The sequence below is a fragment of the Phyllopteryx taeniolatus genome, chromosome 16 (genome assembly GCF_024500385.1).
Source record: "Phyllopteryx taeniolatus isolate TA_2022b chromosome 16, UOR_Ptae_1.2, whole genome shotgun sequence".
Lineage (NCBI taxonomy): Eukaryota > Metazoa > Chordata > Actinopteri > Syngnathiformes > Syngnathidae > Phyllopteryx > Phyllopteryx taeniolatus.
This window is the reverse complement of record NC_084517.1, coordinates 4,285,730-4,313,352: the sequence shown is the minus strand read 5'-3', so window position 1 is coordinate 4,313,352 and position 27,623 is coordinate 4,285,730. Positions and strand designations below refer to the sequence as shown.

The 27,623-nt window shown below is 41.2% G+C and overlaps 3 protein-coding genes and 1 long non-coding RNA gene across 8 annotated transcripts in view; 2 read left to right on the top strand and 2 right to left on the bottom strand.

Moving 5' to 3' along the window:
* Positions 1-70: 70 nt before the first annotated feature.
* On the bottom strand, positions 71-7,998 carry zgc:195001 (uncharacterized protein LOC567531 homolog). Its single transcript, XM_061748409.1, has 4 exons — positions 7,866-7,998; positions 3,226-3,288; positions 1,541-1,680; positions 71-697 (listed from the first exon to the last, which is right to left on the bottom strand). The coding sequence occupies exons 1-4, from the start codon at positions 7,885-7,887 to the stop codon at positions 299-301; spliced, it is 624 nt and encodes a 207-aa protein (XP_061604393.1). The 5' UTR covers positions 7,888-7,998; the 3' UTR covers positions 71-298.
* On the top strand, positions 588-15,130 carry LOC133465516 (uncharacterized). The gene is made up of 3 exons (XR_009784646.1): positions 588-726; positions 5,336-5,484; positions 15,032-15,130. It is a non-coding gene; the product is annotated as an uncharacterized LOC133465516 (long non-coding RNA).
* emc10 (ER membrane protein complex subunit 10) lies at positions 12,334-17,978 on the bottom strand. 2 transcript variants are annotated; one of them, XM_061748408.1, is made up of 8 exons: positions 17,817-17,978; positions 17,629-17,695; positions 17,354-17,466; positions 16,728-16,841; positions 15,099-15,283; positions 14,699-14,792; positions 14,343-14,470; positions 12,334-12,805 (listed from the first exon to the last, which is right to left on the bottom strand). In XM_061748408.1, the coding sequence occupies exons 1-7, from the start codon at positions 17,907-17,909 to the stop codon at positions 14,384-14,386; spliced, it is 753 nt and encodes a 250-aa protein (XP_061604392.1). In that variant the 5' UTR covers positions 17,910-17,978; the 3' UTR covers positions 12,334-12,805; positions 14,343-14,383. The 2 variants fall into 2 exon arrangements, with proteins under 2 accessions (XP_061604392.1, XP_061604391.1); XM_061748407.1 differs by lacking the exon at positions 14,343-14,470.
* Positions 17,979-19,577: 1,599 nt separating this feature from the next.
* Positions 19,578-27,623, top strand: part of mybpc2a (myosin binding protein Ca) — a 32,456-nt gene continuing 24,410 nt past the window's right edge. Inside the window, exons 1-2 of one of the 4 annotated variants that reach the window (XM_061749790.1) lie at positions 19,578-19,715; positions 27,536-27,574. The gene's annotated coding sequence lies outside the window, so the exon portion shown is untranslated. The remainder of the gene's footprint in view (positions 19,716-27,535; positions 27,575-27,623) is intronic. The other 3 variants (XM_061749789.1, XM_061749791.1, XM_061749793.1) reach the window with 3 other exon arrangements.

Genomic DNA, 27,623 nt, shown 5'->3' with positions numbered 1-27,623 from the left:
ACATTCTTAGAAAAATACAACTTTGGAAAAAATTGACTTTTTTTCTCAAGAGTGAGCAAGTTTTTGTTTTTTTCTTGTACACAGATGTTGACTTTATTTGGCACACAGAAAGATGCAAAACAAGCTCTTGAGTATATATGCAAAGATAACAAGTCGCCTTGCCTATTTCTAAAAAAGAAAACCAAAATACACAACAGTATAATAAAACAATTGGGCATCAACACCGTCACACTACTTCAGCCGTCAACTCCTCTTGTGCTTGTTGCACCTTAAATGTCCACTTGTTCCTTCAGCTGAGTCACTGATCTTTTTTCCGAATGAGGCAGAAGGAGTTTGTGCCCACCCACATGGCGGGCAGGAGCTTCTCCTGCACGCTGATCTTGAATTTGTGCACCAGCCGCACTTCCTTGTCGCCCTCGCCCTCCACTAGCAGGAACTTCACGATGCCAGCCGGCTGGTCCACGTACACACCAAGGGTGTGGGACAGCGGCAGGCTGATGTCCACGTTCTCACCGTTGTGCCACACCTGATAGCAGGAGCCTGACCAGCCCACGCCCCAGGAGCTGGCGTTCTCGCCCAGGCCACAGGGGCCATCCTTGCGGGGGGCGCTGTCCACCACCGTGCCGATCACCACCCAGCCGTCGTAGTCCACCTCCCAGTAGCCGCGGGAGCCCAGGAGACCCTCTTTGCACAGCACCTGAACGGGAAAGTGTTGGATCAGGCAAGGTCAGACATGTACCCTTTGTGAAACGGTGCTGAGTATTTAAAACATATAACCTTCGCAGAGAAAAATAAATACTGTAGTTTTGATGGGGGGGGGAAAATACGCTTTTTTTTTGTTGGGAAGAAATACCAGCATATAATGGTTGAAATAAATTCAACACATTGCTGAAATCCGGAACTTTTTCTGTTAATTAGATGAATAAATAAATTCATACTTTTACGAATACTTTTGGGTCAAATATATGACCCCAGTGAGGGGAAAGAGGTATGGAAAATGGATGGATATTACAAAAAAACATTTTTTGTTTTTTAAACTGTCAAACGTGTTAATTCAAATTAATTAAAAACAAATATATAGAAAATACAGCGGAAGGCTGTTTATTCTTTCTTTTTAAAGTATGACTTTGTCTTTATGATAAAAAACTGAACTGATGAAACTCATTTAAACAACAATTAAAATAAAAGACGTTTGGTGGAATTGATTTTTTTGGGTTATCGAGATAATACGATAATAGTTTAAAAAAGAAAACTTCTCCCTAAAAAAGAAAACTTCTCCCTTGAAAAAATGTGAAGGAAATGACTCTAAAATGGCTGCTTCAATGCAAAATGGATGAATATGGTTTTTTTTTTTAGGCACTGCTTCTTAAGACTTTTGTTGTGGTTCTACTCACGATAGACTTCTCAACCAAGTTTCATTTCGCTATGTGAAACTGGTTTGAGGGCTTGAATTAAGAAAAGAATCAGAGAATATCTGTGGGAGTAGGTTGAAGGACCAGTTGAAATGTCCGCTTGAAAACAAAATGTCTGACTTCCCCACCTGTGGCGAGTGTTCGTATCTCTCCGGTCTGTTGGGATACGGACAGACGGCATCGGATGTGCGCGCCACTTTTGCCCCATTCTCCGAGATCCACAGCAGCTTCTGCGCCGTTTTGTCGTCCAGAGACAGCGGCATCCAGTCTGAACAGGGAGTTAAGAAAACTGTTAGCTGGGCAAAAACAGTCGAGTGCAGATTAACTGAAGGGGAAGTAAATCAACTTTTTTTTTTTTTTTTTTTTTTGCATGTACGCGTTGTGTGGGCCACCACTAATCAAAACAATGTATGCTTGTTAATATAGTGTTCGTGGAATAAGAATTCAACAATAATTCACCAATTCAATCTACAACCCCAATTCCAATGAAGTTACACCCGTAAGTGCAACTTAAAACTCTACTATGCAAAGCAAAAGCCATTTATCAACAACACCCAGAAACGCCGCCGGCTTCTCTGGGCCCGAGCTCATCTAAGATGGACCGATGCAAAGTGGAAAAGTGTTCTGTGGTCTGACGAGTCCACATTTCAAATTATTTTTGAAAATTGTGGACGTCGTGTCCTCTGGGCCAAAGAGGAAAAGAACCATCCGGACTGTTATGGACGCAAAGTTCGAAAGCCAGCATCTGTGATGGTATGGGGCTGTGTTAGTGCCAATGGCATGGGTAACTTACACATCTGTGAAGGCACCATTAATGCTAAAAGGTACATACAGGTTTTGGAGAAACATATGCTGCCATCCAAGCAATGTCTTTTTCATGGACCCCCCTGCTTATTTCTGCACGACAATGTCAAACCACATTCTGCACGTTTTAAAACAGCGTGGCTTTGTAGTAAAAGAGTGCGGGTACTAGACTGGCCTGCCTGCAGTCAGGACCTGTCTCCCATTGAAAATGTGTGGCGCATCATGAAGCGTACAATACGACAACGGAGACGGTTGAACAGCTGAAGCTGTACATCAAGCAAGAATGGGAAAGAATTCCACCTACAAAGCTTCAACAATTAGTGTCTTCAGTTCCCAAACATTTATTGAATGTTGTTAAAAGAAAACCCCGCCTCTTGCCCGAAGATTGCTGGGATAGGCTCCCGCACCCCGCGACCCCAGTGAGGGTAAAACGGTACAGAAAATGGATGGATGGATGAATAGAGTTTATCAGTTTGAACATTAAATATCTTTTCTTTGTAGGGTATTCAATGAAATATAGCTTGAATATGATTTGCAAATCATTATATTCTGTTTTTATTTTTATTATTGGAATTGGGGTTGTATTACGTATGGCGCTAGCATAGCATAGATCCAATGAGTTGGCTAGTTGGCAGTGATTGCATTGACATAGCCCTAGTTAGCAAAGAATCGCTATGTTCATCACAGAACTTGTGCTCATAGAGCTAATTAGTGTAGTGTTTTGTGTAGGCCAAAATAAAAAAAATGTCGATTTTTGGAAGTGAATGGGATTTCTACCAATCAATGTTAATGCGCGTGCGCCAGAATTACGTCACAATGACTTTTCGCGAACGCTCCCACAGTGCAGCGCTAGTTAGCAGATGACATGTTGCGCTAGTTAGCAGTTAGCCAAAATGGCAGTGTTTTTTTTTAACTCAAAGCCCATTAGTTTGTGTACATAATGAAATGATAATTAACTGGATGTGTATTTATCATTTTTTAAAAATAAATTGAATTTTTTCGGGCTGACATTTGAGAAACTCAGCCCTGGTGGTTGGTTCAGGGATGTTGGGCTCGTACGGCGGCAGCTTCTCTGAGGAGACAAAAACATAAAAAGTGTCAAAATGTATAAATTACGATGAAGTAACATCTCACAATTGTTTTTTTTTTTTTAAATTGGTAACCTCCTGGTGCCCCGTTTTTTTCTTCCTGTAAAAGGAGAACACAGTTAGCCAAATCTCCAAATACCCACTGTGTGAGCTGTCATGCAAATTACTAAATTATTATTATTAAATTATGCAGAATTACCCTCTTGAAATTTCGTGGTTTATTTTTTTCCATCTAAAAATACTTTTTAAGTCAGAATGCTAATTACTGTTTATAAAAACAAAAAAACTTTGTCATTGTTGCTAATAACTAGATTGTCGTTTTTAAAAAAAAAAAAATAATTTGTTCTGAAAATGTGACTTTTTTGTTGAAAAATAATAAAATATTCTCAAAAAATATTGCTTTTTTTCCCTCTTCTAAGGTTAAAATCATATGACTATTTTAGTATCAATTTGTGAGTACTGGGTTTTCCTTGTGCGGTATCGAGAAGTCTACATTAAAAAAAAAAAAAAGAAGCTTTAGATATTCAGCTATTTTTTTTTTTTTAAAACAACTATTTCTTGAAAACACAATTTTGTTAAAAACAACAACAACAAAAAAACTTTCAATTTAGAGTTTGTTGAAATACTACTACTCACAACTCAAAATTCCCACTGTGTGAGCTGTCATGTGAATGCGACACAGAATTCAAATCTTGAAAAGCTCTCTTTCTTTACAAGTTTCTAAGAACACACACACACACACACACACACTGAAGAGTTCCCAGCAAGTATGCAGTGTGTAAATTAGTCATCTTAAGTGTTTAAAGAACCTTTTAGGGTAAACTTAGATATATGCTCCTCTTGAAAGTCTATGAAATAACGTGGTGTAGCCCAGGGATCAGTTTTAGGCTGTGAAACATCTGATTTATTCGACATCAAAAATATACCAAACATACTTGTTAATTGCATGAAAAGCTCTTTATAAATAAAGTTTGATTGATGAACTGACAACGTTTGCCGCAATCCTAGCTGGTCAGCTGCACTGCATGAGCTTGGCAACTGACCCCAAAAGCGACCTTAACCTGCCAAACTTAACGTGCAATCATCAACCGCGGTGGAGGCGGGGTGATCTACGGGGGGGATCTCGTGGGGGTTGGGGGGCATCTCTTTCCTCGAAATGGCGTGAGAGCGTTTAACGAGCGGCCTTTGATTCCAGGAGACTCTGGCATGATCCTGGCATTCCCGCTGAGAGCCGAGATCCCGAGATAATCCCGTCATTTATCAGAGCAATTAAATGTCTAAAGCGGAACGCCTCACTCGCACTACAGAAATCAAAGTTGTTATCGCAGGGCTACCTTGACTTATGAGTGCTCCAACTTTTGGAGTTTCTTTTGCCAGTTGGTCAGTTTTCTGTGTTGCAAGCCAAAATAGCAAATGAGAACACCAGCAAGGAGCTGCTGTAGGTCACAACTCACACCCAGGCGCTCACATGCGCACTGAACAACTCCTGGTGCTGAAATCACTCACTAGGCCATGCCTCTTAAAGGCACACATCACACACACACACACACACGAATACTACAGTGTATACATAATCACACTTTATAAAACCAATTGCATTTGCTGTGGCTAGGGACCGAGTCCCGCCACTAGTATCGAAAATCCACTAGTAATTGATGCCCACCTAAAAAGGTTTATAATTGCACATAAATGCCATAAGATGGCGGCAAAGCACAATAATCTTTGTTTTTTTTTATACGAGGCTATGAAGTGTGGCTTTTTAAAAATGATTATTATTATTTTAATTCAGTTTGTGTGTACAATATGCTTATACTTTACTGAGTCTAGCGTGATGTTGTTTTTTTTATTTTTTTTAGTTTGTATATGTGCAAGGTACTGACTTACTAGTTAGAATTAAAAAAAAATCGTTATGTATGTGCATATATATGTCACTTGCATATGTAAAAATTCTGCACACGGTCTATGCCTTTTTTCTTGTCAAAACAATTAAGAATTTTATATAAATCTAAGTTACTATTATTGACAACAAAGGGCCGCCCCAGTGAGACTTGACCTCCTCCGCCGTCGTCGTCCTCACAAGATGAAAGAAGAGACTTGACAGAATAACTCACACCTCCGGGCTCTGAAATACGAGGGATCAGCGAGGCCGCCAAAAAACGCTAATCATCAGCGAGCCTCAAGTGAGTGACCTTGGATATCGGATTTGAATTTTTTTTTGTACCATTACAACATGAAATATTAGTCTTGTTCTAAAATCTGACGTTCTTTCCCGAGGATTGATTGTTACTACTTTTTTGTCCCCCCAAAATACATTTACGATGGCTAGCATAGAACAGTAAAGGTTAGCGCACTTTCACAGCGAGTTGGCGTAGGTTTAGCAAACTTTGCTAGTTAGCGCTGAGCGTAGTATTTTTCTATTAGGTTAGTATAGTAGTAGTATCCTTTCAGCTCGACCTAACAGCCAAACAGGGCAAAAAAAAAAAGTAATAAATTAGGCCGTACAATATTAATTTCTTTCCTCAAGACAATAAAAACGTTTGGAGAAAACAAATGACTTTAACCTTGCAAAATTGTGATTTATTTTGATTTATTTTTTTCCCCCAGAGAAAACATAACCTATTTATTTATGATTTCTTTTTTGAAAAAATAAATTTGGGGTGTCAAAAAAAAAAAAAAATCCAACCTTCTTGTGATTGGTGCGATGCTGTGATGGTCATCACATAGTGTGCATATAAAAAAATAATATTAAAACAAAAATAAAATTGAAAATACAAAAAAAAAAAAAAAGCTTTACAAGAGTGGAAATTAAATTAATTGTTTGAACCCATTCAACTTCCACCATTTAAAGTGCCTCTGATCAATCCAGAATCAAGTTCAGCTGTTCCAGTAGGCTTTTCCTGACATTTTGTATCCAGCACAAGCCATGAAACAAGAACCGGGCATTTGAAAAGTGGTATTTATTTCTACTGAGCTGGTGGGATATCTGAGTGACGGGATTGATGGCAGGCGGATGATGACGACGGGCGAGGGCTCCCAAAATATGTTGACCGGGATAACGCTGCTCATTAATCAAGCGGCATAAAAAATGAGCTTCAAACGGATCCTCGGGACGGGACGCCGCAAAACCTGCCATGACGACATTCCAGCGCATGAGCTTTCTCAATGTCGTCACGGACGATTTTCAAGGGCATTCGACGACAGAAAGAGCCTCCGTTTCTTCACGGGACGACGCTGAGACGAGGTCAGGGTTCAGATGGTTACCTAGCGGCGAGGGAACAGGCCTTGCTGCGTGGAACGCTCAAAAGACGACTAAAGTGACACTCGTTGGCGCAAAACTGTTTGGTACAAGTAGTTTACTCGTGGACGTGCCCAACGTTAATATTATGTTTCCATATCTCCTAATATTTAGTGGCCTACTTTGCCGTTTTAAGGGATTAGGACGCACGAAAACGAAGGCAATTATTGCAAAGAAAATGAAGGAGTTCCAAAAAATAACTTTTTTATTTTGGGAAGACAAAAAAAGACTATTTCCCCCCCCCCCCCCCCCTCAAAAAAAAAAAAAATACAAACAAAAATAAGGTAAATTGTTTATATTAGATTAGGATTTTTGTTTAACTACAACGATAACTTTTTCCCTCAAAAAAGATTTTTATATAAAATTACACGACCTCATTCTTGACAAAATGCAACTGTCTTTAATAGTATTCTCACATTAAATTAGCATCAAAAATGAAAAAACACAATTTTCAAGGACACTATTGACAGTATTATTTTATTTTACATTTTTTAAATCTTAATATTAAGATGATGTAAAAAAAACAGTTTTTATGAACGGAATATGCTTCTTAATATATTGTATTATTTTGTTAGTATGTTTTAAAAATATGAATTTATTATTGCAAGAAATTTGTAGTTTTCTCTGAATATTTTAGTTTTAAATTATTCGTAGTTGATGAACATTTTCTTTTCTCTCAAAAACACTCATTGTGGAAAAAATATATATATATCTCCAACGTTAGTTGTGTTAGTAATAGATTAATAATTTCGGTCGATACTTGCCATAAGACTACAAACAATATTTTTGTCAAGATAATACAAAGACAAGGTAAACAATGATGACTTTTTAATTGTAGTAATTTTTTTTGTTTTAAATTGGATGTTGTTGTTTTTTTTATCACAAGATTCAATACATTATTTTTGTGATTTTTATTTTTAATTTTTTTCTCTCTCCAAAATGTGATTTTTGTTGTTTGGAGAAAAAAAAAAAGGACTTCATTCTCGAAACATACATTTGCTTTTCTCGCAAGGTTACAGTTGGATTCGCGTCTAATTTTAGTATGACGTTATCGGGATTCAAATCGGGATTCAAATCGGGATTCAAATCGGGATTCACCTTTTGGGACCCAAAGATTCTCAAGGCTACATTTAGCAGTAAGAGTTCGACTTCAACACTGTTCTTAAAAAAAAAAAAAAAAAAAACAATACAAGAAAAGAAATTACAAGATTCCCGTAAAAAGGGACTTTTGTTTGTTTGTTTGTTGTTGTTGACTTGAGGTCCTACCTGCTTTATTGGATGTAGGCATGTTGTCCCCTTTTGTTTTGTCGTGCGTTGTCCGAGGAGGAGGCGCCGGTGCAGTGAGGCTCTCCTTTTTCTGGGGGAGCCCTCTTATTAGCTCCGAGACCGCCGTCACGCGGGACCGGGCCCGCCGAGGTGTCGGATGATGCCGTGCCGCTGCTCATTTGCATAGTCGCGGACTGGCATTCGCTGGGAAACGCACGCAAGCGGTTCAGAGCTATAAATAGAACAGGATGGACATAATACATAGGCAAAGGGCTATAAATAGAACACGACGCAAGGAGCGAGACGTCGCCCTACCTTCAAAACCTAACCATTGCTGAATACCTTACCCCGTGTACGAAAACCTGATGTGAAACCCCAGCCCTGATTTCTAACCCGAATTTGAAACCGAAATCCAGACTTGAAACCCTGCTTTGATGCCTTACCCCATGCTTAAAACCATACTTTGAAACCCTATGCTCAGTTTGAAACCCTGGCTTAAAACCCTCATACTTGTTTGAAACCCAAACTCTGCCTTGAAACCCTAACACAGACTTAAACCCCTCATTTGAAACCCTAACTCTACACGAAATCCTACTTTGAAACCCTATTCCGGGTTTTAAACCCTAACCCCTTCTCCAAAACTTAATTTGACACCCCAACACAGACTCAAAAACTGTCATTTGTAAACCTTATCCCTGCCTCAAAACCCTACTTTGAAATTTAACACCAGTTTAAAACCCAAATTTGAAACCCTATCCCTGCTTGAAACTATAACAGCAATTTAAACATCTATTCTAAAAACCTAATCCTTCTTTGAAATTGTAACTCTGGCTTGAAACCCTAATTTGAAACCTTAACATAAACTCAAAACCCTACTTTGAAACCCAAATCCTGGTTTGAAACCTTTTTCTGAAATCCTAACCCTAACTAACTCTCACCTTAAAGTCGAATTTGAAACCCTACTTTGAAACACCAACCCTTGTTTGGAAACCTTGAAACCCAATCCGTGGCTTGAAGCCTTAACACTGACTTGAAACCCTACTTTGAAACCGATCCCTGTCTTAAACCGTTACACTGCCTTGAAAGCTTAACCTTAACTCAAAACCCAAATTTATAAGCCGACTCCTTACTCCGAAAACCCAACCCTGGTTTGAAACCATAACCTCGGCGTGACGCCCTACTTTGAAACCTTTAGACAAACTTAAAACCTTATTTAGAAACTCAAACCCTGGATTGAAACCCTAACACAGAGTTAATACTTAGTAACTCTGCCATTGAAATCCTAAGCCTGCTTTAAAACCCTAATTTGAGACCCTAACCCTTGTTTGAATCCTTGAAAGCGTCCTACGCATAACGGTTGCGTTAATGACGTGCTGTTGATTTTGTTGGCACTTCGACATGTTAACGAGGCGCACGTTTAGCCTACGCTGTATGTCGCGGCACCTGCCATTGGCCAGCTGCATTGCGCCGTGACCTTTGACCTGCGTTTAAGAGCACGGGCCGGCGTCGGCGTCCGCTCGTGTTGCCTGATTACATGCTAACACGCCGCCGCTATGGGTGAAATGGAGAGCGCGATAAGCGGCGGCCAAGCGGTACACGCGGATGCTTTTCGCTTGATTGACGGGGGCCAGCTGCCAGCCGGCCCGCGGGCGGGCGCCTCGCTTCCTCGACCCGCCCGACCTCGTGCGCTCGCTCAGTCGCGTTTATCCCCGACCGCCTTGAGCTTCTCCAACAACTGCTAATGTTTTTTACACAGATTTAAGACTAAAGGCCGGCCTACTCTTTATCTTAATGTGCTATCAAACTCTTTTTATAAACCAAATAAAAATCTCACTTCTTTGTCAAAATCAAATCTAATTCTGACATTTTGTTGAAATGGAAACAAAATGATTTTTTTTTTTTTTTGAAAAAGACTTTTTTTTTTTTTTTTTGGTTGAAAAAAATCCAACTTTTGGTCAAAAAGTAAAGGAAATAAAAATCTGACGGTTGCAAATACGCCAAATCTGAAAAAAAAACCAAAAGGCTTTTCTTTGTCGAAAAAATGAATCCTAAATCCTCGTGGAAAAAGAAAAAACATTTTAAATCTAAACTTTTTGTCAAAGTTACTATTTTTAATGAGCTGACCTGTTAAAGAGAAATTCAAATACAAATTTTTTTTGGTTAAAAACAAAACATTTTAAATATCTGACTTTTGTTTTAAAAAAAATCCTCATTTTTTTGGGTCAATTTAAAACAAAAATGAGATTTGTTTTGTTTGTTAAAATCTGACTGGTTTAAAAAATTTTACTTTTACACCTCCCAAAATAATTTGAGGGTTATTATTATTAATTAGAATATAATTATTATTATAATTAATAATAATTAGACTATCTTGGAAGATTCCATATTTATTCTTGTAGAATTTTAGTATTAAGAAGTTAGTATCAAAATACATTGTCACAAAACATAGATTTTCTTTTTCTCTCAGTATTCTAAAATTAATTAAAATGTATTCTTAATGATCATAATAATAATAATAATAATATCATAATATATTACTGCTAAATTGTCAGTATTACACAAGGATTTGTTGGGGGAAACCCCGACTTTTTCCTAAAATTAAGCTTTTATTTCTCAAAAAAAAAAAAAAAAATTTGACTTTCACTTGTAGTAAATTAGTATAAAGTTGTTAGTGTAAAAAAAAAAAAAATAAATAAATAGAAACTCGTAATTTATTCTTGGAAGCAAAACGGAATGCTCGCGGTTTAGCGCACTCCAATTTAGTGGCTGGTTAAAACCAACGGGCCTTTTGGCTTTTAGTGCAGCATAAAGAAGGAGCCTAAATCATGGCGCTGGCACGCCGAGCCACATGGTCTCAGGAGATTTATGAGCTGTCATGAACGTAGCCCCCCCCAAGACCCCCGTCGTGTTTTTCCTGGGTCCGGGGTGCTCCCTGCGAGGAGGATAACAACCCCCGTGATCCGTAATCACTCGCGCTCTGGTGCCACGACAAAAAACAACAAACATTTGAAAAAGACAGTCAACAGAGAGAATTTATCATTTCAAACCCAACTTTGAAACTTGACCCGACGAGGTGTGGCAGAAAAAGTTCCAGGACTGCCGTCACAAACGATCGGGTATAGGGCACAGGTGTCAAACTGGTGGCCCGGGGGGCCACATCCGGCCCGCCACATCATTTTATGTGGCCCCCGAAAGCAAATCAAAATTGCTCATTGTGTTTTGGTGTAATACCATTGAGATATTTGGAGGCATTATTTTTTTTAGTTACCAATCCCCCTTTGAAAAGAAATGTAATAGTTGAAAAACATGTTTCTATAGGCTTTTGATTTCAAAACTGGCTATTCATCAATGTGTTGTTCCTGCGCATCCATCAGCGCCGACGCTGAGAGATCTCCCATGATGCACCGAGGCCCCGCGAGGTGAGGCCTGTTGCCGAGCGAACGCAGGGCCGAGGGTCAGCGAGGTGTTGAGGTGGCGCCCGAAATAAGCGGCCAAAGTATTTGTCACAGTCGGACGACCGCGCTAAAAACAGCCAGACGAAGCGGCCCACGCCCAGCGGGAGGAAGCGCATACGTTGACGTCACGCATTGTACGTTTTAGATGCTTAGCGTGCAACACAGATTAAAAAATAGACTGCAGTGTGACATCATCGAGCTTAAAATTTGAACACAAAAAATATTACAAAAGTTAATTTCTTTACTTGATATACTTTTGTGTGCACGTATGCACTCCATTTAGGTTTGTTTATTTATTCAAAACCAGTGAATAAAAGTATCTACGGTCACGATAGCTGTTCTAGAAAAAAAACAAAACACTTGGGTCATATTTGCAAAGAAATGTAAATTCAGGAGATTTAAAAATAAATAGGAGCATACCTTATATGAGAAATAAATAATGGGCATGTTTGCCAAAAGAATCATTGGTATTTTTGCAAAAATTTTAAATATGAGGACTTTTTGGGAAAAAACTAAATATCTAAAAATAATGGGAGGCATATTTGCAATAAAGTAGAAATGGGGTCAATTTTTTTTGAAAAACAAATGGAGGTGGGCCCATTTGAAAATAAAGAAGGGGCATATTTGTCCCCCCAAAAAATATTACAAAGAGTGTGTATTTAAATAAGGGCCATATTTGAAAAAATATATACAATAAAGTAAAAATAGGCAGCATATTTACCCACCAAAATTAGCATACCTGCTCAAGCAAGATTTAGTTTTATTTTTTAAATAGGGGGCATATCTGCAAGGAAAAAACACAACTAGGGTGCATATTAAAAGTAGGTGGTATATTTATACTTATAAAATCAATAGAGCACATGTTTGCAAAGCGAATACATAAGAGTAAACAATAGCAGACATATTTGAAAAACAAACACTGCGTGTATTTGAAAAATCTTTTAGGGGCTATCTTTGTACAAAAAGAGGGCAAGTCTGAAAAAAAAATAAATAAATCACATCTGAAACAAAAATGGGGCAGATTTTTATTTATTGCACGAACAACAGTTTATAGCAGGTTGTTTTCTTTTTTGTTCTTAAATGTTTTGAAAATGAAAACAAGCTGTTTGCGCACTACCACGTATTGCATCATATCGGTCTACGTCATTGAATGTATGCTACGGAGCTACATGTGCTGGAGATGCAGTTACAAACTATGTTTAGTTGTTGCTGTTGTTCGAATTTAAAATTAACAACGTTACCACCTCCTGCGAGTTCAAACCACTTCAATCCGCTCAGGTCATAAATACTTTTATTATTCTTTTCACAATAATGCTCATGTACAGCAGTTCACACGAGAATTTAAAAAAAAAAAAAAAAAAAAAGAAAAAAAAAGTTAGCGGTTGATCATCGGCCACCACCATTGGCTGCACCGGCTCCGCCCCCTGATTGGTCCTGAGCACCTGACATCATCAGGAAGAGAACCAGAGGTACTATGTACATCCACTGGAAAACAAACAAAAACATTTAACCGTTACTTTAATCCCTATTATTATCAACACAAGAATAAGAAAAGCTTGTTAGCAGTTTGTGAGTGGTGAAGTGGAAAATGATCACAACACTAAGTCCACACATTCATTCTCTGTTAGAAATTCCCAATATTTAAACTGTTAAAAAGCGCAGTATTTCCTCAAATAGTGGCCTCTGCTAGGACAGACGCCGCACCTCAACCCGTCAAGTGATCGACTACTCCCCCAAATACAGGCCCTCCCACCGCTAAACATGGCTGTGACAAGAGGCATCAATTTACTACACTTGATACCGCCAAACATGGTGATGTCCCTGTCGCTAACAAAAACAGAAGCACTTACAGAGGTTAGGCTGAGACGCAGTTGACCTATAATGTGTACGCCCAGCGAGTGAGCCCCGCCGGGAATAGTGGATAATTAACACCCCGCGAGAGAGAGGAAATATTATTATTATTATTTTTTTTTTAGAATTGCTTACAGGTGCCACAAGATGGCTGCAAAGCAATACATACGGTGCTGTAAATAAGTGTTTGCCCCATTCCCAAATTCTCCACTTTAATGTTAAAGATCACCAAAGAAATGTAAATATCAGACAAAGACAACCCAAGTGAACATAAAATGCTGTTTTTAGAGGTGATTTTATTCATGAAGGGAAAATAACTATTCAAAGCTACTTGGTTGGGCTATCCTCAGCAGCAACAACTGAAATAAAGCGTTTGATATAACTGGCAATGAGTCTTTTACATCTTTTACATAATTCACCTACGACGGAGGATTTTCGAGCATGGGCGGCCTTTTTAAGGTCATGCCACAGCATTTCAATCAGATTTAAGTCTGGACTTTGACTATGTCACTCCAAAACCTTCATATTTTTTTTAAGCCATTTAGAAGTTGACTCGCTAGTGTGTTTTGGATCGTTGTCATGCTGCGGAACCCAAGTGCGCTTCAGCTTGAAGTCATGAACTGATGGTTGAACATTCTCCTTTAGGATTTTCTGGTAAAGAGCAGACTTCAGTGCGCCATCAATCAGAGCAAGTCATCCAGGTCCTACAGTAGGAAAGCAGCCCCAGACCATCACACTACCAGCACCACGATTGACGCTATGTTTTTTTTTTTTTTGTAAAATGCTGTTTTACATTTACACCATAATTAACGAGACACACACCTTCGAAGAAGTTCCACTTTCCTCTTGTCAGCCCTTAGAATATTTTAATAATAATAATATTTTATTTAAGATCTTATTGTTTTGTCAGAAAGGTTCTTTTCCAGGGATTTCTTGATTGATCAGGTCTGGAGGTAATCAGGCTTGGGTTTGGCAAGTGAAAATTAACTCAGCTTTCAATGAAATGCGATTAGCCAGTTAATTGATGATTTAACAGGGGGGGGGGGGGGGGGCAATTACCTTTTCACACAGGGCCAAGTAGCTTTGAATAGACTTTTTTTTCCCTTAATAAATAAAATCATTTAAAACCCGCATTTTATGTTGACTTGGTTTATCGCTGTTTGATATTTACCTTTGTTTGACGATCTTAAGGTGGGGGAAACTATGAAGGGGTCAGCTCTGCTCTCTGGCTCCTCCTGCTGGGGGCTGTGCTGAATTGGAAGCCATGAGGAAGATGGCGCCTCCCAGTATCAAATACCACTGCAACACAGCACAGCAAGCGGCACACAGCTGTCAGCATGACGCAGCACAGGCCACCAGACAGCGCCACCTTCAGGCGAATGCGTTACATTACAACTGAGGAAGCACTATTGTAAAAACTCAATTCTCGGAGTGTTTGTGGAAGCAAAACGATGGAAGTTTGACGAGAGGAAAAGACATGCTGAGCTCAGAGGAGGAGGAGGAGTTGTGGGGGTGGGATCCACGCACGTATTTAGCGAAGAAAGACTTCTGCTCCTGGGGATTCTTTCCTTTCTTTGCCGACTCCTGCTCCATGCGCTCCAGGAACAGCGCCGTCTCGGGTCTGCAAGGACATTTTGTGGCAATTAGAAATCAAATAGGGAAAAAAGTGCGAGTGAGTGCTGAGAGCGGGCTTGAATGCTGATGGGAGCGAAACACTAAGATGCGTACGACTCAACTGCATTTTTTTTTTTTTTTTTTTAGCTTGTGGTTGCCATCCTCACACTATAATATAATGTGTGGCTTTAAACGATTAATTAGCTAACATCGTCATGCAATCAATGTCATTGCTCCCCTTGCCAGTTACTCAAAACAACAGAAATAAACTACGAGAACAGACTGGAAACAATCCACGTTCTGCGTGACTGACCCGGGCGCGTTGACAGGGGCCATGACATTGAGCGTCGTGTTGAAGAGGTCCAGGTCCACGTCGTCCTCCACGTCGATCCCCCTGCAGGCTCCGGGCAGCGTGACGATGGAAACGCCGATCAGCGAGCCCGACACGTCCGTGTGCAACGTGATCACGTCACTCAGGCGGGACTCCACCATGGCACACTAAAAACAAAGGATACGTTGTTTTGTTGGCATTCCTGAATGCACCTTGTGCGCAGTCAAAAGTGAAACAGAAACTCTGTTACTTCCCGTGTAGTCTACTTTACTGTTCACAAATTTGTCCATGTTTCCTAACATTTGTTACTGTGTGCGAATGCCAAAAGGTGAGTTTAATGACAATTCTGTTATTTATATTACAATATTTATTTGCCCAGGTGTCAGTTTGTGCTAGCGTGTTATCAGAGTTGGGCAGAGTCGCCGGAAGTACTGTTACTTGAAAATAATATGACTCAAGTAAAAAGTAGTCCTCCAAAACAAAACAAAAACAAAAAAACACTTGTGTAGGAGTAAGAAAGTACTGTTTTCTGAAGTTAGAAGTGGGCTGGAATATCCACATTTGGGCAGACAGTACGAGAAAAATAATACAATGCATGAGAGCTGTTGTTTTTCGTCATCTGAATTGTTTACGGTCGCGTGCTGTTGCCTTCAATGGGAGCGATGACCTTCCCAACATGGCCACCACATGAGCGCATCGATTAGCGGGGCCAGCCTATCTATTTTTCTTTATCTATACCCGCGAAGCCCAATAGAAGAAGACGTGTGTTGTCATGTGACTGCCTCATGTCGTTTGGTTGTCGAACGGGTGTCAAATGTCACATTGGATTGGAGCAAACAGCGCCTAATGCGGAAGTCGTAATCTAAACAGCTAGATCGCACATGAAAAAATGGATAAGTAAGCAAAAATTGATCAATAAAAGGAGCGAGCGGCATGGAGATCATAGTAATGGCGTAAAAGTAAAGTTTTTTTTTGTATTTGTTATTTTTTTTAAGTCATTCAAAGTTGACTTGCTGGTGTGTTTTGGATCGTTATTTTTTTTTTTGCAAAAGAAAAACAAGCCTTTGTTCTTTTTGATCGGCAGTGGTTTTCACTTTGGAACGTTGCCATGGATGCCACTTTTTTTCCCCCCTCTTCCTTATTGTTCTGACATGAACTCTGACCTTAACTGACGCAAGGGAGCCCTGCAGTTCTTTAGAAGTTGTCCTGGGTTCCTCTGTGGCCTCCTGGATGAGTCATTACTGTTCTCATTACTGTAAGTTATGTTTTAATTACATTTAAATCACACACGGGCCAGGTAACGAATAGTTTTTTTTCTCCTTAATAAATCAAATCAACATTTAAAAACAGCATTTTAAGTTCACTTGGGTTATATTTGATCGGAGGTAACCAATCTTTTCAAGCCCACGGAAAAAAAAAACAGTGTGTGAATACCGAACAACTGACACTGAAGCTGTGGTATTAATTCAATTATTTAAAAGTAGAATGTGAGACTTGAAGAAATGTGCAAGTTATGACAATAAGAAAAAAAGGGACAAATAATCAAAATGTTGGATCTTATGATTACACAATTACTGTATTAATTAAAAATACTACTATTGAAAGGCTTACAGCTCTGACAAACGCCGTGACGTATCCGTCCATCTGCCGCTCCGTCTGTCTGTCGGCCTGCAGCGAAATCCGAGGCACTCGGATCCGGTACAGACCGTCCACCGACGCCACTTCCTGCGAAAAAGGTTTCAGGTTTTAAGATTTTGGTTTTAATCGCGGGCGGGGCAAACTTTTGTGCTCAAGGGCCACATTTCAGTTTGAAAACAGACAGAGGGGCCAGGTCATTGTTTGATAAGCTATGTCAAATTATCCATTTTAATAATGAAATAAGCATGTTCTCTTTTTTTATTGTGATACTTATAATTAATTTTATTATGATGAAACAAGCCGGCATGGCCACCGACTGGTTAGCACATCTGCCTCACAGTTCTGAGGACCGGGGTTCGAATCCCGGCCTCGCCTGTGTGGAGTTTGCATCTTCTCCCCCGTGCTTGCGTGGGTTTTCTCCGGGCACTCCGGTTTCAGATCAATAAACCAATTATTTAATGAAATAAATTAATCCAAAAATGAAAGTAATGACAAAATACAATGGATACAAAAGTTCAATATGAATAATAAACGGCTAAATGAATGCAACAAATATCACAGGACTTTTTAAAATGTACATTTCTGCTGGTTGGACTCACTTTGAGTTGGACTCTGTCGTCGCGCGACAGTTGGTTCTGATTCAGAGACGCTCCGGGCTCCCTGCCGGTTTTCAGCAGCAGCGTTCCACGCACCCGGAACCTGCCCACGTCATCTGGACAGAGATCGCGCGAGAGTTCGCCGTTAAAAGGCAGCTGTTTAATGGCACCTTCAAATGGCGGCGACAGTTCAATCAATCTACTTCTCCTAGTAGCACTTAAACAGCTTCGTTTTCTCACCCCCCAAAACACGACAAAAGACACTAAAACTTCCTCACCGACTTCAAAAGAATGTTCTAGAGGCACGGAGAAATCACTGAATTCCGCTTCTAGGACGTCGCCAACCTGGAAATGGGAGAAAAAAGCCAAACAAGCCACAATTAGCTACCGTTAGCATTACTGCACATACGGCTAATAGCTTCATCTAAGACCAAATAGGACGATTTTTAAAACGACACACACGTACCCTCCTGCCATTGTTGCACCAGGCGATTTCAACGCACATAAGCGACACAAAAAAAAAAACAAATGCCGTTTTCAGTTTTAATAAAGGCTTCATCTTTGTACTAACTCAAACAGATTCAAGCAGGCAAATGCGACGCAGCGTTCACGTAACGGTGTTTAATACTTCCGGTGGGCTCTTTCAGTACAAAAGTCTCACAAATAAAGGAAAACTAGTATTCGACCCCCCCCCCCCGTTAACATTTAAGAAGATAGAACAGACATTGTAATTCATAAAGCGTTGAAAACGTATTTAATTTACGTAGAATGGATTAACAGAAGCTGCCGAATGTCAAATCGTGAAAGAGTCAAGGGCGCCAGTGGGAACACGCAGGAACAGTACAACGTTTAGCGCTTCCGGTACACTATCGAAACAAGATTACCGTAGAAACGGCAACGTACTGTATATTAACATTTAGCTGGCAAAATAATATATTTATTTTAAAGTCTGTATTTGGTGTTTATGGGCGTTAATTTTAAACACGAAAAACACTCACACGCTACGCTTCTCCTCTTTGGACGACAGAGGCCGCCAAATGACCAAATATGAGCTTTACAACGCCGAGTTCGCACACTTTCAAAAATGCTTCTCTCTGAATATTTGCAAGTAAATACATATTTAAGAATACATAAATACATGAAAAATAGAAATATGTAAAATAAATGTATTTATGATCATCCCAGAAAAAAAACTAGTTGCTATGGAGCTCTAAAAAACCCAAAACTGTTTATTAGCCGTACAACAGCTGAGAAGAAGAATGATGTCTTAAAGTGCAATAAAACGTCTAATAAGGAAGGAGATTATATAAAGTAGCTGACTCGTGTAGGTTTTGCACAACTTGAGATGAAGTATCTGGTCACCGATTGGGTGTTATCGCTCTCTTTAACACCTTAAACAGCTGTGCTATTCTTAGTCTGAATGTGAATGTAGATTTTATGTGAAACTTTTCACTTTGTCACGTGTTCAAATGTGCTGTGAAAAAAAGGAGACCAAAGATGTCATCTTTTTAAAAAAAAAAACTTTTTGATAGATGCGTCTCATGATGCCGGAGTACCCGGAGAAAACCCACGCAGGCACGGCAAGTCAGATATTTTGGATTGAAGTGGCCATTTGCGGGTCGATTTCTGCAATATTTTCAAAATTCAGCCCCCAAAAAGCTGTTTCCCTCTTAGCACCATGAAGTTTGGTATGCACGTCTATCACGAGTAGACCCACGGAAAAGTCTCAAGAAGCCGAGAATTTTTCTGTGAAGTAGCCATTTCAGGGTCAATTGTGGAGTTCGGTCGCGGCTACTGCATTAGGTGCATCAAATATTGCGTCTGCCGAGCTTCTATTTACATCCGCTGTAAAAGTATCTGCAGCCATGTCTGCATCAGGGTCACGGTGAGTGTACGGGCCAACTCCTGGAGAGCGCATGAGATTTCTCGACCTTGTGGAGTCCTCGCCGCGAACAGCTCGGGCACGTCATCGTCCGAGACGGGCCCATGTTCTCCATTATCCACATTTTCTTCTTGTTATTTCGGAGCAGAGAAACGCACGCGAGGCATCGGGGCCTCTGTCGCCCCGTTGATTGATTAGCGCGGCGGTCGTTAACACCCTCGACGAGGAGCTCCTCGGGGACGGGCGGCGTCTCCCGGCGGCCCTGATCTTTTTGCTCTCAAAGCTGCTGCCGAGGTTTCAGGTGACAAGCGCTCTGTCACTCCAAGCAGATGTGATGACTGGCAGTCTTCGCAGGCGGAGGAGGAAGGAGGAGGTGGTGAGGTGATAAAAAAGGGACGGAGCAGGAAGTGCAGGCAGATCCCCGAGACGAAGAAGACGCTTTGGAAGTGACTGTGACAGACATGCCTGAGCTCCAGGAGCCCGGTAAGATGTTGCACAAAAGCTGCTGGCATGTCGACACAAAGGAGCAGCTAACGTAGCTTGTCAATCACCATCTACTGCTCGACTCACTATTGGCCCACCAGGGGCCACACGGCTTAAGAGAGGATTTACATTTTTGATATTCTCTTTTATAGTTTAATACAGAGCTTAGTGTAAGTGACTCGGCCACCTTTAGAAAGTACACGGTTTATGCGTTTGAATGAAGGCAGATGACGATTGGTCTCGTCTCGGGTTACAGTTTTGCGATATTAACAAATGTCCAAATGGACTCATTTCTTGAATTGTTAAATTTGCACTTGTGTTATTATATTGTAGCGTAGCTTATCTGCCAATGAGCTTATATTTGTATTATTTTAAAATTATTTTTATTTTTTTCTAATTTGTCTGCTATTTTTGCTTTTTTGTCAATTTTGTATTCACATCAACCTAATCAAGACAAACGGTGTAGACAATTGAATAGCTTTGTATTCTCGTCATCATCGTTTAGTATTTGTGTAATATTTTTTAAATTTGTTTTATACTTTTCATATTGTTTCATTTCATTTTTGAATTTTCAATTTTTTCCATTTCTGTATTTTTAGAATTTAGTTTTTTTCTTTTATTATTGCATCTATTACTATTGAATTTTCACATTTTGTCTAGTATTTTATTTATTTATTTTTGTATAGCTAGGATAGGCTCTATCTATTTTGTATTTTTTATTTTGTATTTTGTATTTTGTATTTTTTGTTTTAGCTACTGTAATATTTCTATCTTTCAGTTTTTTTAATCGACTTATTTTCAAAATATTTGTTGCCCCATAGTGTTTCTCTACCATTTTAGCATGACTGTATTTTTGTTTTTAAATGCTTTAACTCATGTAAAGCACATTGCGTTACCTTTTGTACGAAATGCGCTATATCAATACATTTGCTTTGCTTTGCTTGATTTATTTTTAATCAGTTTTGTATTCCCCCCACCCGATATTGTCACCTATTTCAGTGTGTACATCCCACTGTGGGGGCTGTAACGCGTTTGTGCCGTCATGGCGACTAAAATATGCGCTGTCGCCGCCTTTTATCAACAGGCGCGTAAATCAGAGCTTGAAACCTGCGGTGAGACGCAAGTGCAGGAGGAGAGAGAGGATGAATGGGGAGGCCTCTGCCAAGGCAGGTGGAATCACCTTGTCCTTTATCCCCTGTATATGCCAATCTGAGGTCGGGTCGCGGGGGCAGTAGCTTTAGCAGGGACGCCCAGATTTCCCTCTCCCCAGCCACTTCATCCAGCTCTTCCGGGGGGGGGGATCCCGAGGCGTTCCCAGGACAGCCGAAGGACGTAGTCTCTCCAGCGTGTCCTGGGTCGTCCCCGGGGTCTCCTCCCGGTGGGACGTGCCCGGAATTCAATTCAATTAATCTGTTCCAGACATGCAAAATAAAAAAAAAAAAAAAAAAATCATTTCATCGAGAATAACAATACAGTGGGTATGGAAAGTATTCAGACTACCCTTAAATTTTTCACATTGTTATATTGCAGCCATTTGCTCAAATAATTTAAGTTCATTTTTTTCCTCATTAATGTACACACAGCACTCCATATTGACAGGAAAAAAACCAGAATTGTTGAAATTTTTTGCAGATTTATTAAAGAAAAACTGAAATATCACACAGCCGTAAGTATTCAAACCCTTTGCTCAGTATTTAGTAGAAGCACCCTTTTGAGCTAATACAGCCATGAGTCTTTTTGGGAATGATGCATCAAGTTTTTCACACCTGGATTTGGGGATCCTCTGCCATTCCTCCTTGCAGATCTTCTCCAGTTCTGTCAGGTTGGATGGTGAACGGGGCAGCCATTTTCAGGTCTCTCCAGAGATGCTCAATTGGGTTTATGTCAGGGCTCTGGCTGGGCCATTCAAGAACAGTCACGGAGTTGTTCTGAAGCCACTCCTTCAGAATTTTAGCTGTGTGCTTAGGGTCATTGTCTTGTTGGAACGTGAACCTTCGGCCCAGTCTGGGGTCCTGAGCACTCTGGAGAAGGTTTTTGTCCAGGATATCCCTGTACTTGGCCGCATTCATCTTTCCTTCTATTGCAACCGGTCGTCCTGTCCCTGCAGCTGAAAACCACCCCCACAGCATGATGCTGCCACCACCATGCTTCACTGTTGGGACTGTTGGGTGAACGTTGGTGCACAGCCATTTTCAGGTCTTAACAGAGATGCTCAATTGGGTTTAAGTCAGGGCTCTGGCTGGGCCATTCAAGAACAGTCACGGAGTTGTTCTGAAGCCACTCATTCGTTGTTTCAGCTGTGTGCTTTGGGTCATTGTCTTGTTGGAAGGTGAACCTTTGGTGCAGTCTGAGGTTCTGAGCACTCTGGAGAAGGTTTTCGTCCAGGATATCCCTGTACTTGGCCTCATTCATCTTTCCTTCGATTGCAACCTGTCCCTGCAGATTAAAACCACTGCCACCACCATGCTTCACTGTTGGGACTGTATTGAACAGGTGATGGGCAGTGCCTGCTTTTCTCCACACATAACCGTTAGAATTAAGGCCAACAATTTCAATCTTGGTCCCCTCAGACCAGAGAATCTTATTTCTCACCATCTTGGGGTCCTTCAGGTGTTTTTTTTTTTTTTTTTTAGCAAACTCCATGCGGGCTTTCATGTGTCTTGCACCGAGGAGAGGCTTCCGTCGGGCCACTCTGCCATAAAGCCCCGACTGGTGGAGGGCTGCAGTGATGGTTGACTTTCTAGAACTTTCTCCCATCTCCCAACTGCATCTCTGGAGCTCAGCCACAGTGATGTTTGGGTTCTTCTTTACTTCTCTCGCTCTTCTCCCATGGTTGCTCAGTTAGGCCAGACGGTCAGCTCTTGGAAGGGTTCTGGTCTTCCCAAACGTCTTCCATTTAAGGGTTATGGAGGCCACTGTGCTCTTAGGAACCTTAAGTGCAGCAGACATTTTTTTGTAACCTTGGCCAGATCTGTGCCTTGCCACAATTCTGTCTCTGAGCTCTTCAGGCAGTTCCTTTGACCTCATGATTGCTCTGACGCACTGTGAGCTGTTAGGTCTTATATAGACAGGTGTGTGGCTTTCCTCATCAAGTCCAATCCGTATAATCAAACACAGCTGGAGGCCAGTGAAGGTGTAGAACCATCTCAAGGATGATCAGAAGAAATGGACAGCACCCGGGTTTAATATGTGAGTGTCACAGCAAAGGGTCTGAATACTTATGGCTGTGTGATATTTCAGTTTTTCTTTTTTAATAAATCTGCAAAAGTTTCAACAATTCCGTTTTTTTTCCTGTCAATATGGGGTGTTGTGTGTACATTAATGAGGGGAAAAAAAGAACTTCAATGATTTTAGCAAATGGCTGCAATAAAACAAAGAGTGAAAGTTTTAAGGGGGTCTGAATACTTTCTGTCCCCACTGTAGGTTTACATACAAAACAGTGTGAAGTAAATATAAATGATTGCTTCTTGCCTTCTTTATAAAGTGGCTGGTGTTCTGAACCTTCTGTCGCATTGTGTAGAAAGCGCTCAACGGATGTCGACGTATTCCACAATGCAAGCTTTTATCAACAACTCAATAATAACTCTCCCGGTCAGCTCGGCAACACTGACAAGTTGGGACACTGGCGTGGCATCCTGCCAAAAATTATCCCTTCACAATAAAAGCACACCAGTATAACAGTTTCACCACACTTTCGTTGGCCCAATGGTGCCCTTGTCCTGCTAAATAAGCCACCATATGTGGCTAAAGAAAGTGTAGTGAAACTGGTTTATTGTACGTTGTGCTCTGATTTTTAAGGTCTGACTTTGGACAGGATGCTCCGCTGGTGTTTGCTCAACATGTCAATGCAACGGTCGTTGAATTTAAGTTCATGATTGTAATAATACGATACATCAATCAATCAATAAAATTGAATCATATGAAAACTAGGGCACATATCGTATAGTCTAACAAAAGTCTGCTAGTCTAATGCTAACATACAAAACGAAATGCCATTGACGGACTAACGGAAACTCGCATCTATGTTACTGGAACACTAAACCTTCAAACAACTGCTACTTTAACACACACGGAATAGCAACACGTACATTGCAAACAGAGCATACAGCAATGCTAACAGGCAGATATCAGAGCTCAGTGCTGCCCGACATGTCGTGGCACAACTAAATTGGAACTTGCTTGGATACTGTAAAATCCCAGTCTCTTAAAAATCCCAGTTAAAGTGGGGGGCTATAACAATGAACCACGATATACTGTGGAGCAGGGGTGTCAAACCTATTTTTGTCGCGGGCCACGTTGTAGTTACGGTATCGCTCAGAGGGCCGTTGTGACTGTGAAACCATTAAAAGTCTTTAATCGCCTCATCATGTTTTTGTTCTATTTGGCTGTAACAGCCTAACAACCGAATCACCTCATCATATTATTAACTAGTTTTGGAATCAGAAATCAAGGGAAATGGGTTTTTCAACTATTGTTCATATTTGGTAACACAAAAATGCTTGCAGTATCTCAATGCTATTTACGAAATATGACAATTTGAAATCTTGGTACAGATTTGAACAAGAATCATGGAAGTTGACACACATGATTTGCCTTCGCGGGCCACGTAAAATCACGTGGCGGGCCGGATCTGGCCCCCCGGGCCTTCAGTTTGACACCAGCGCTGTAGAGGCTGTTCGCATCCTGTGACTCGAGTTCCTGTGGCTGTCGGGCAGACGCTGATCCCGACTACTCTTGAAGTTCATGACACCGTCTCACCTCTGAAGCCCTCCAGGCCTCTTTGGCTTCAGCCAGACCATGTGACTCCCTCGGTAGTCTGGTGCTGGGTGATGGTGGGGAGATCTGGAAGGGGGAGCGCTGCCCAATAAACAGCCACCAGAATAGTTGAGGGAGTCGTGAGGAGGAGTCATTCAATGGTGTCACCTCGCCAATCTGGCAGGGGATCATCATCCCACCTCGCGACATGTGGAGAGGTGCGAAAGGCCTCTCGGATGGAGTCACTTGCCCAGCCTGTGGACTTGCTGATGCCAGCGGGGGCGCAAGGTGAATGCGGGTGTGGTGCCGTGCTCTTCCTAGGCCAACTAAGTAGATGAGGATGTTCGCAAACCCCAACATATCTCCAGAAATTGTCAGTCGGGTCTCCTGTAATGTTTGTAAAGTTTTGAAAATTCTGCCCCCGAAGCCAATTTCACTTAGCAACATGAGGTTTGCCCCAGGATGCCATATTTGAAAAGACACAGGGTCTCTGCCATTTTATGATCAATTTGACCTTTCCCAGGTGTCCATCGAAGACGGACTCCTAGAGATTTTGCTACCAAATTTGAACCTCGTATACTAGATAGATGGGTGACACTAAATTGTGAAATGTGAAGTCTTCATCATTTTGTGAGGTGGAGCACAGCAGCAACATTAGCTGATTCGGCATAAAACATAAATATTGCTTCTTTTTTTTTGCCATCGGTCTGATATAATATACATTGAAGTTCATACAAAAATGTAGCTGATACCGTTGTACTCTGCTGTGAACTACTACCACAATAATAAACCTATTGTCAAATGAAGAATGTTAGCACAGTCGACTAATTAGCGTCTATTTTTAGCTGCTGCTCGCAGAGTTGTGAGTCCGGTGAGATTTCAGGCAGCCTTTGCTTTTAAGTGACTCAAATTCCAAACAGATCTCATTCCGTCGCGGAACCACTTCGGAAGCCTCTCCCGTACTGCGCCCCCTTGAGGCCAAGCAGTTGTCGCACCATGGCGTGACCGAAGCGCCACTTTAATCCTGGTCCTATAGACAAAGATTTGTATTAAGAAGGATCTGTTTTTGAATATGTGGACAGATGGTATCGCTGAGATTAATGGCACTTGGGCGGTGGTCATAATGGACAACGGCGGTGGGGGTGGCGTGGTTGGAGAACCATTATTACCGGGACGCTGGACACATGAGTTAATTTGATATTCTCCCCCTCGGTCTGAACGGTCGCCAAAGAGATCATTGCCTTCTATAAGAGGGAATCCCAGTCATGGGCGAGGGCACCTGTCCGGTCAGCAGTGATGGTTGATATTCTCGGAAAGAGACGACTTTAGTATCAGACGACATTCCAAGCTTTTCATTCCAACTTTAAGTAATGTTGACAGAATGGAACAAGAAGATGTGTGGAGATCTTTGTCTGCCCTACTTTATAAAATTGCTTCTGCTGAGGCCCAACAAGTTCATATTTTGCTTTTTTAATTATCTCATGAATGTATGACAACTTTATAAGAGAAGGAGACCAAAAAAAAGAAGTCAGCCTGATCAATTAAGACAGGTTTTATCTGTGAATTGGGAAATGCAACAATTGGAACAGGCTCTGTTTCGTATACAACGTTGAAATTTGTTGCGATACTCGTGATAGATGTGCCTACCGAATTCCAAGTTGCGCAATTAAAGTTAAATAAATATATCCTTATTCCAAAGATTTATCATCATTTACATCTGGTGGCTTCGAACTGCAGTGTAAATGCAAGCCTGGCTGATTGACTTTCATTCCCTGTTCTTGTTACCATGACAACCTTGATAGTGACTGAACACGGAGCGGCTAATATAGCGGGACTATTTAGCCAATCGCTACTCCGGAGTCTCAAAGCTCCCGAGTTGTTGTTTGTCTTGCCACAAATGTTCTTCCCACTCCGCCAAGGGTTATCGGACACGCTCAGTGCCCCGACATTCCGCCTCGGTCAGGCATCCGATCCATTTCAGAACGCCAAGGACGGGATGTTTGGCAACAATGACTGGAATTAGGGCTTGTTTGGATTTCGCCTTGGGATGTCTTCCTGTGATGATTTATGGGAGAAGAAAGGGAATGCGGTTATAAGGCTTACGGGATAAAAAGACTGTGAACTGGAAGATTAGATTTTATGGGCTGACTGTAAACTGATGACTGGAATTTCTCCCAAAAGTTCCTTTGAATTCTCGACATTCCCTGAGAAAGTTTTATTCTCGATCCATCTGTTGACTTATCATCTCTGTTGCAAAGTGAAACTAGCTTTGGTGGCTAGAAAAAGTCGATCTCGCGTGCGTCTGCGCTCTAATCAACACGGGCGGCGCTCGCAAAAGGCCGCCGCGCTTGTGTGTTAAGAGCGCAGGCGGCGGGGATGCCAGACCGCCGAATGGCCTGGCGCTCGGCCGGACTGCAAGATGGCTTCTGGTTAGCGCAGACTTTACGACTCAGGTGACATCATACACGTACGCACACACGCAGGAAACAGGTGTGTTGCCCTGGATACAGTTACATGACATACTGTACATGCATGCTCAAATGTTGGACTTGGATGAGACGTGAAATGTCAGGGGAGATTAAGGAGGAACATTCCGGCGAAGTGGCTGTGCAGGGCCTTTTTTTTTTTTTTTTGGGCCGTTCGCTTCCCACGACTCTTGCTGGCTGACTTGTGTCACAATATTAGGTATGAAGAAGAACAGCATCCCAAAGTAATGAATACCATTTTTTTTTAAGTAATGAATTTCCGCGGATGCGTTGAGGTGCAGTCGTTCGTGTAGAGAGAGCAGGAGACGCAACCTTGGGGATTGATTGTCTATTTGTGCCCTGCAATTGGCTGACGACCAGTTCAGGGTGTGCCCCGCCTCTCGCCCAGAGTTAGCTGAAATAAGTGCCAGCGTGCCCGTGACCCTAGTGAGGATAAGGGGTACGGAAAATGGATGGATGGACACTACACTTCGCGGTATAAGATATATTTTTCCGAGTTGCCGTGAAATTGTTCGCACGATTTGTAATCTGTCTTAATCGTCCATTTGATTTAACTCCATGTCTGCTGTGTATTCGCAGCCAACGATGGCGCTCAAGCTACACCGGCGGTACCCGCCGGTGAGTGCGGTATTTGAAATACGGACTCGTTTAATTACATCGCAACAGT

What these genes read in the sequence shown, in the direction of transcription:
- zgc:195001 (XM_061748409.1), bottom strand. Translation starts at nt 7,887, where the DNA reads ATGCCTACATCCAATAAAGCAG. An exon ending in GCCTACATCCAATAAAGCAG is followed by an intron (nt 3,289 to 7,865) that starts GTAGGACCTCAA and finishes TTGTCTCCTCAG; the next exon opens with AGAAGCTGCCGCCGTACGAG. An exon ending in GATACGAACACTCGCCACAG is followed by an intron (nt 698 to 1,540) that starts GTGGGGAAGTCA and finishes TTTCCCGTTCAG; the next exon opens with GTGCTGTGCAAAGAGGGTCT.
- emc10 (XM_061748407.1), bottom strand. Translation starts at nt 17,909, where the DNA reads ATGAAGCCTTTATTAAAACTGAAAACGGCATTTGTTTTTTTTTTTGTG. An exon ending in GGTGCAACAATGGCAGGAGG is followed by an intron (nt 17,696 to 17,816) that starts GTACGTGTGTGT and finishes TCCCATTTCCAG; the next exon opens with GTTGGCGACGTCCTAGAAGC. An exon ending in AGAACATTCTTTTGAAGTCG is followed by an intron (nt 17,467 to 17,628) that starts GTGAGGAAGTTT and finishes ATCTCTGTCCAG; the next exon opens with ATGACGTGGGCAGGTTCCGG.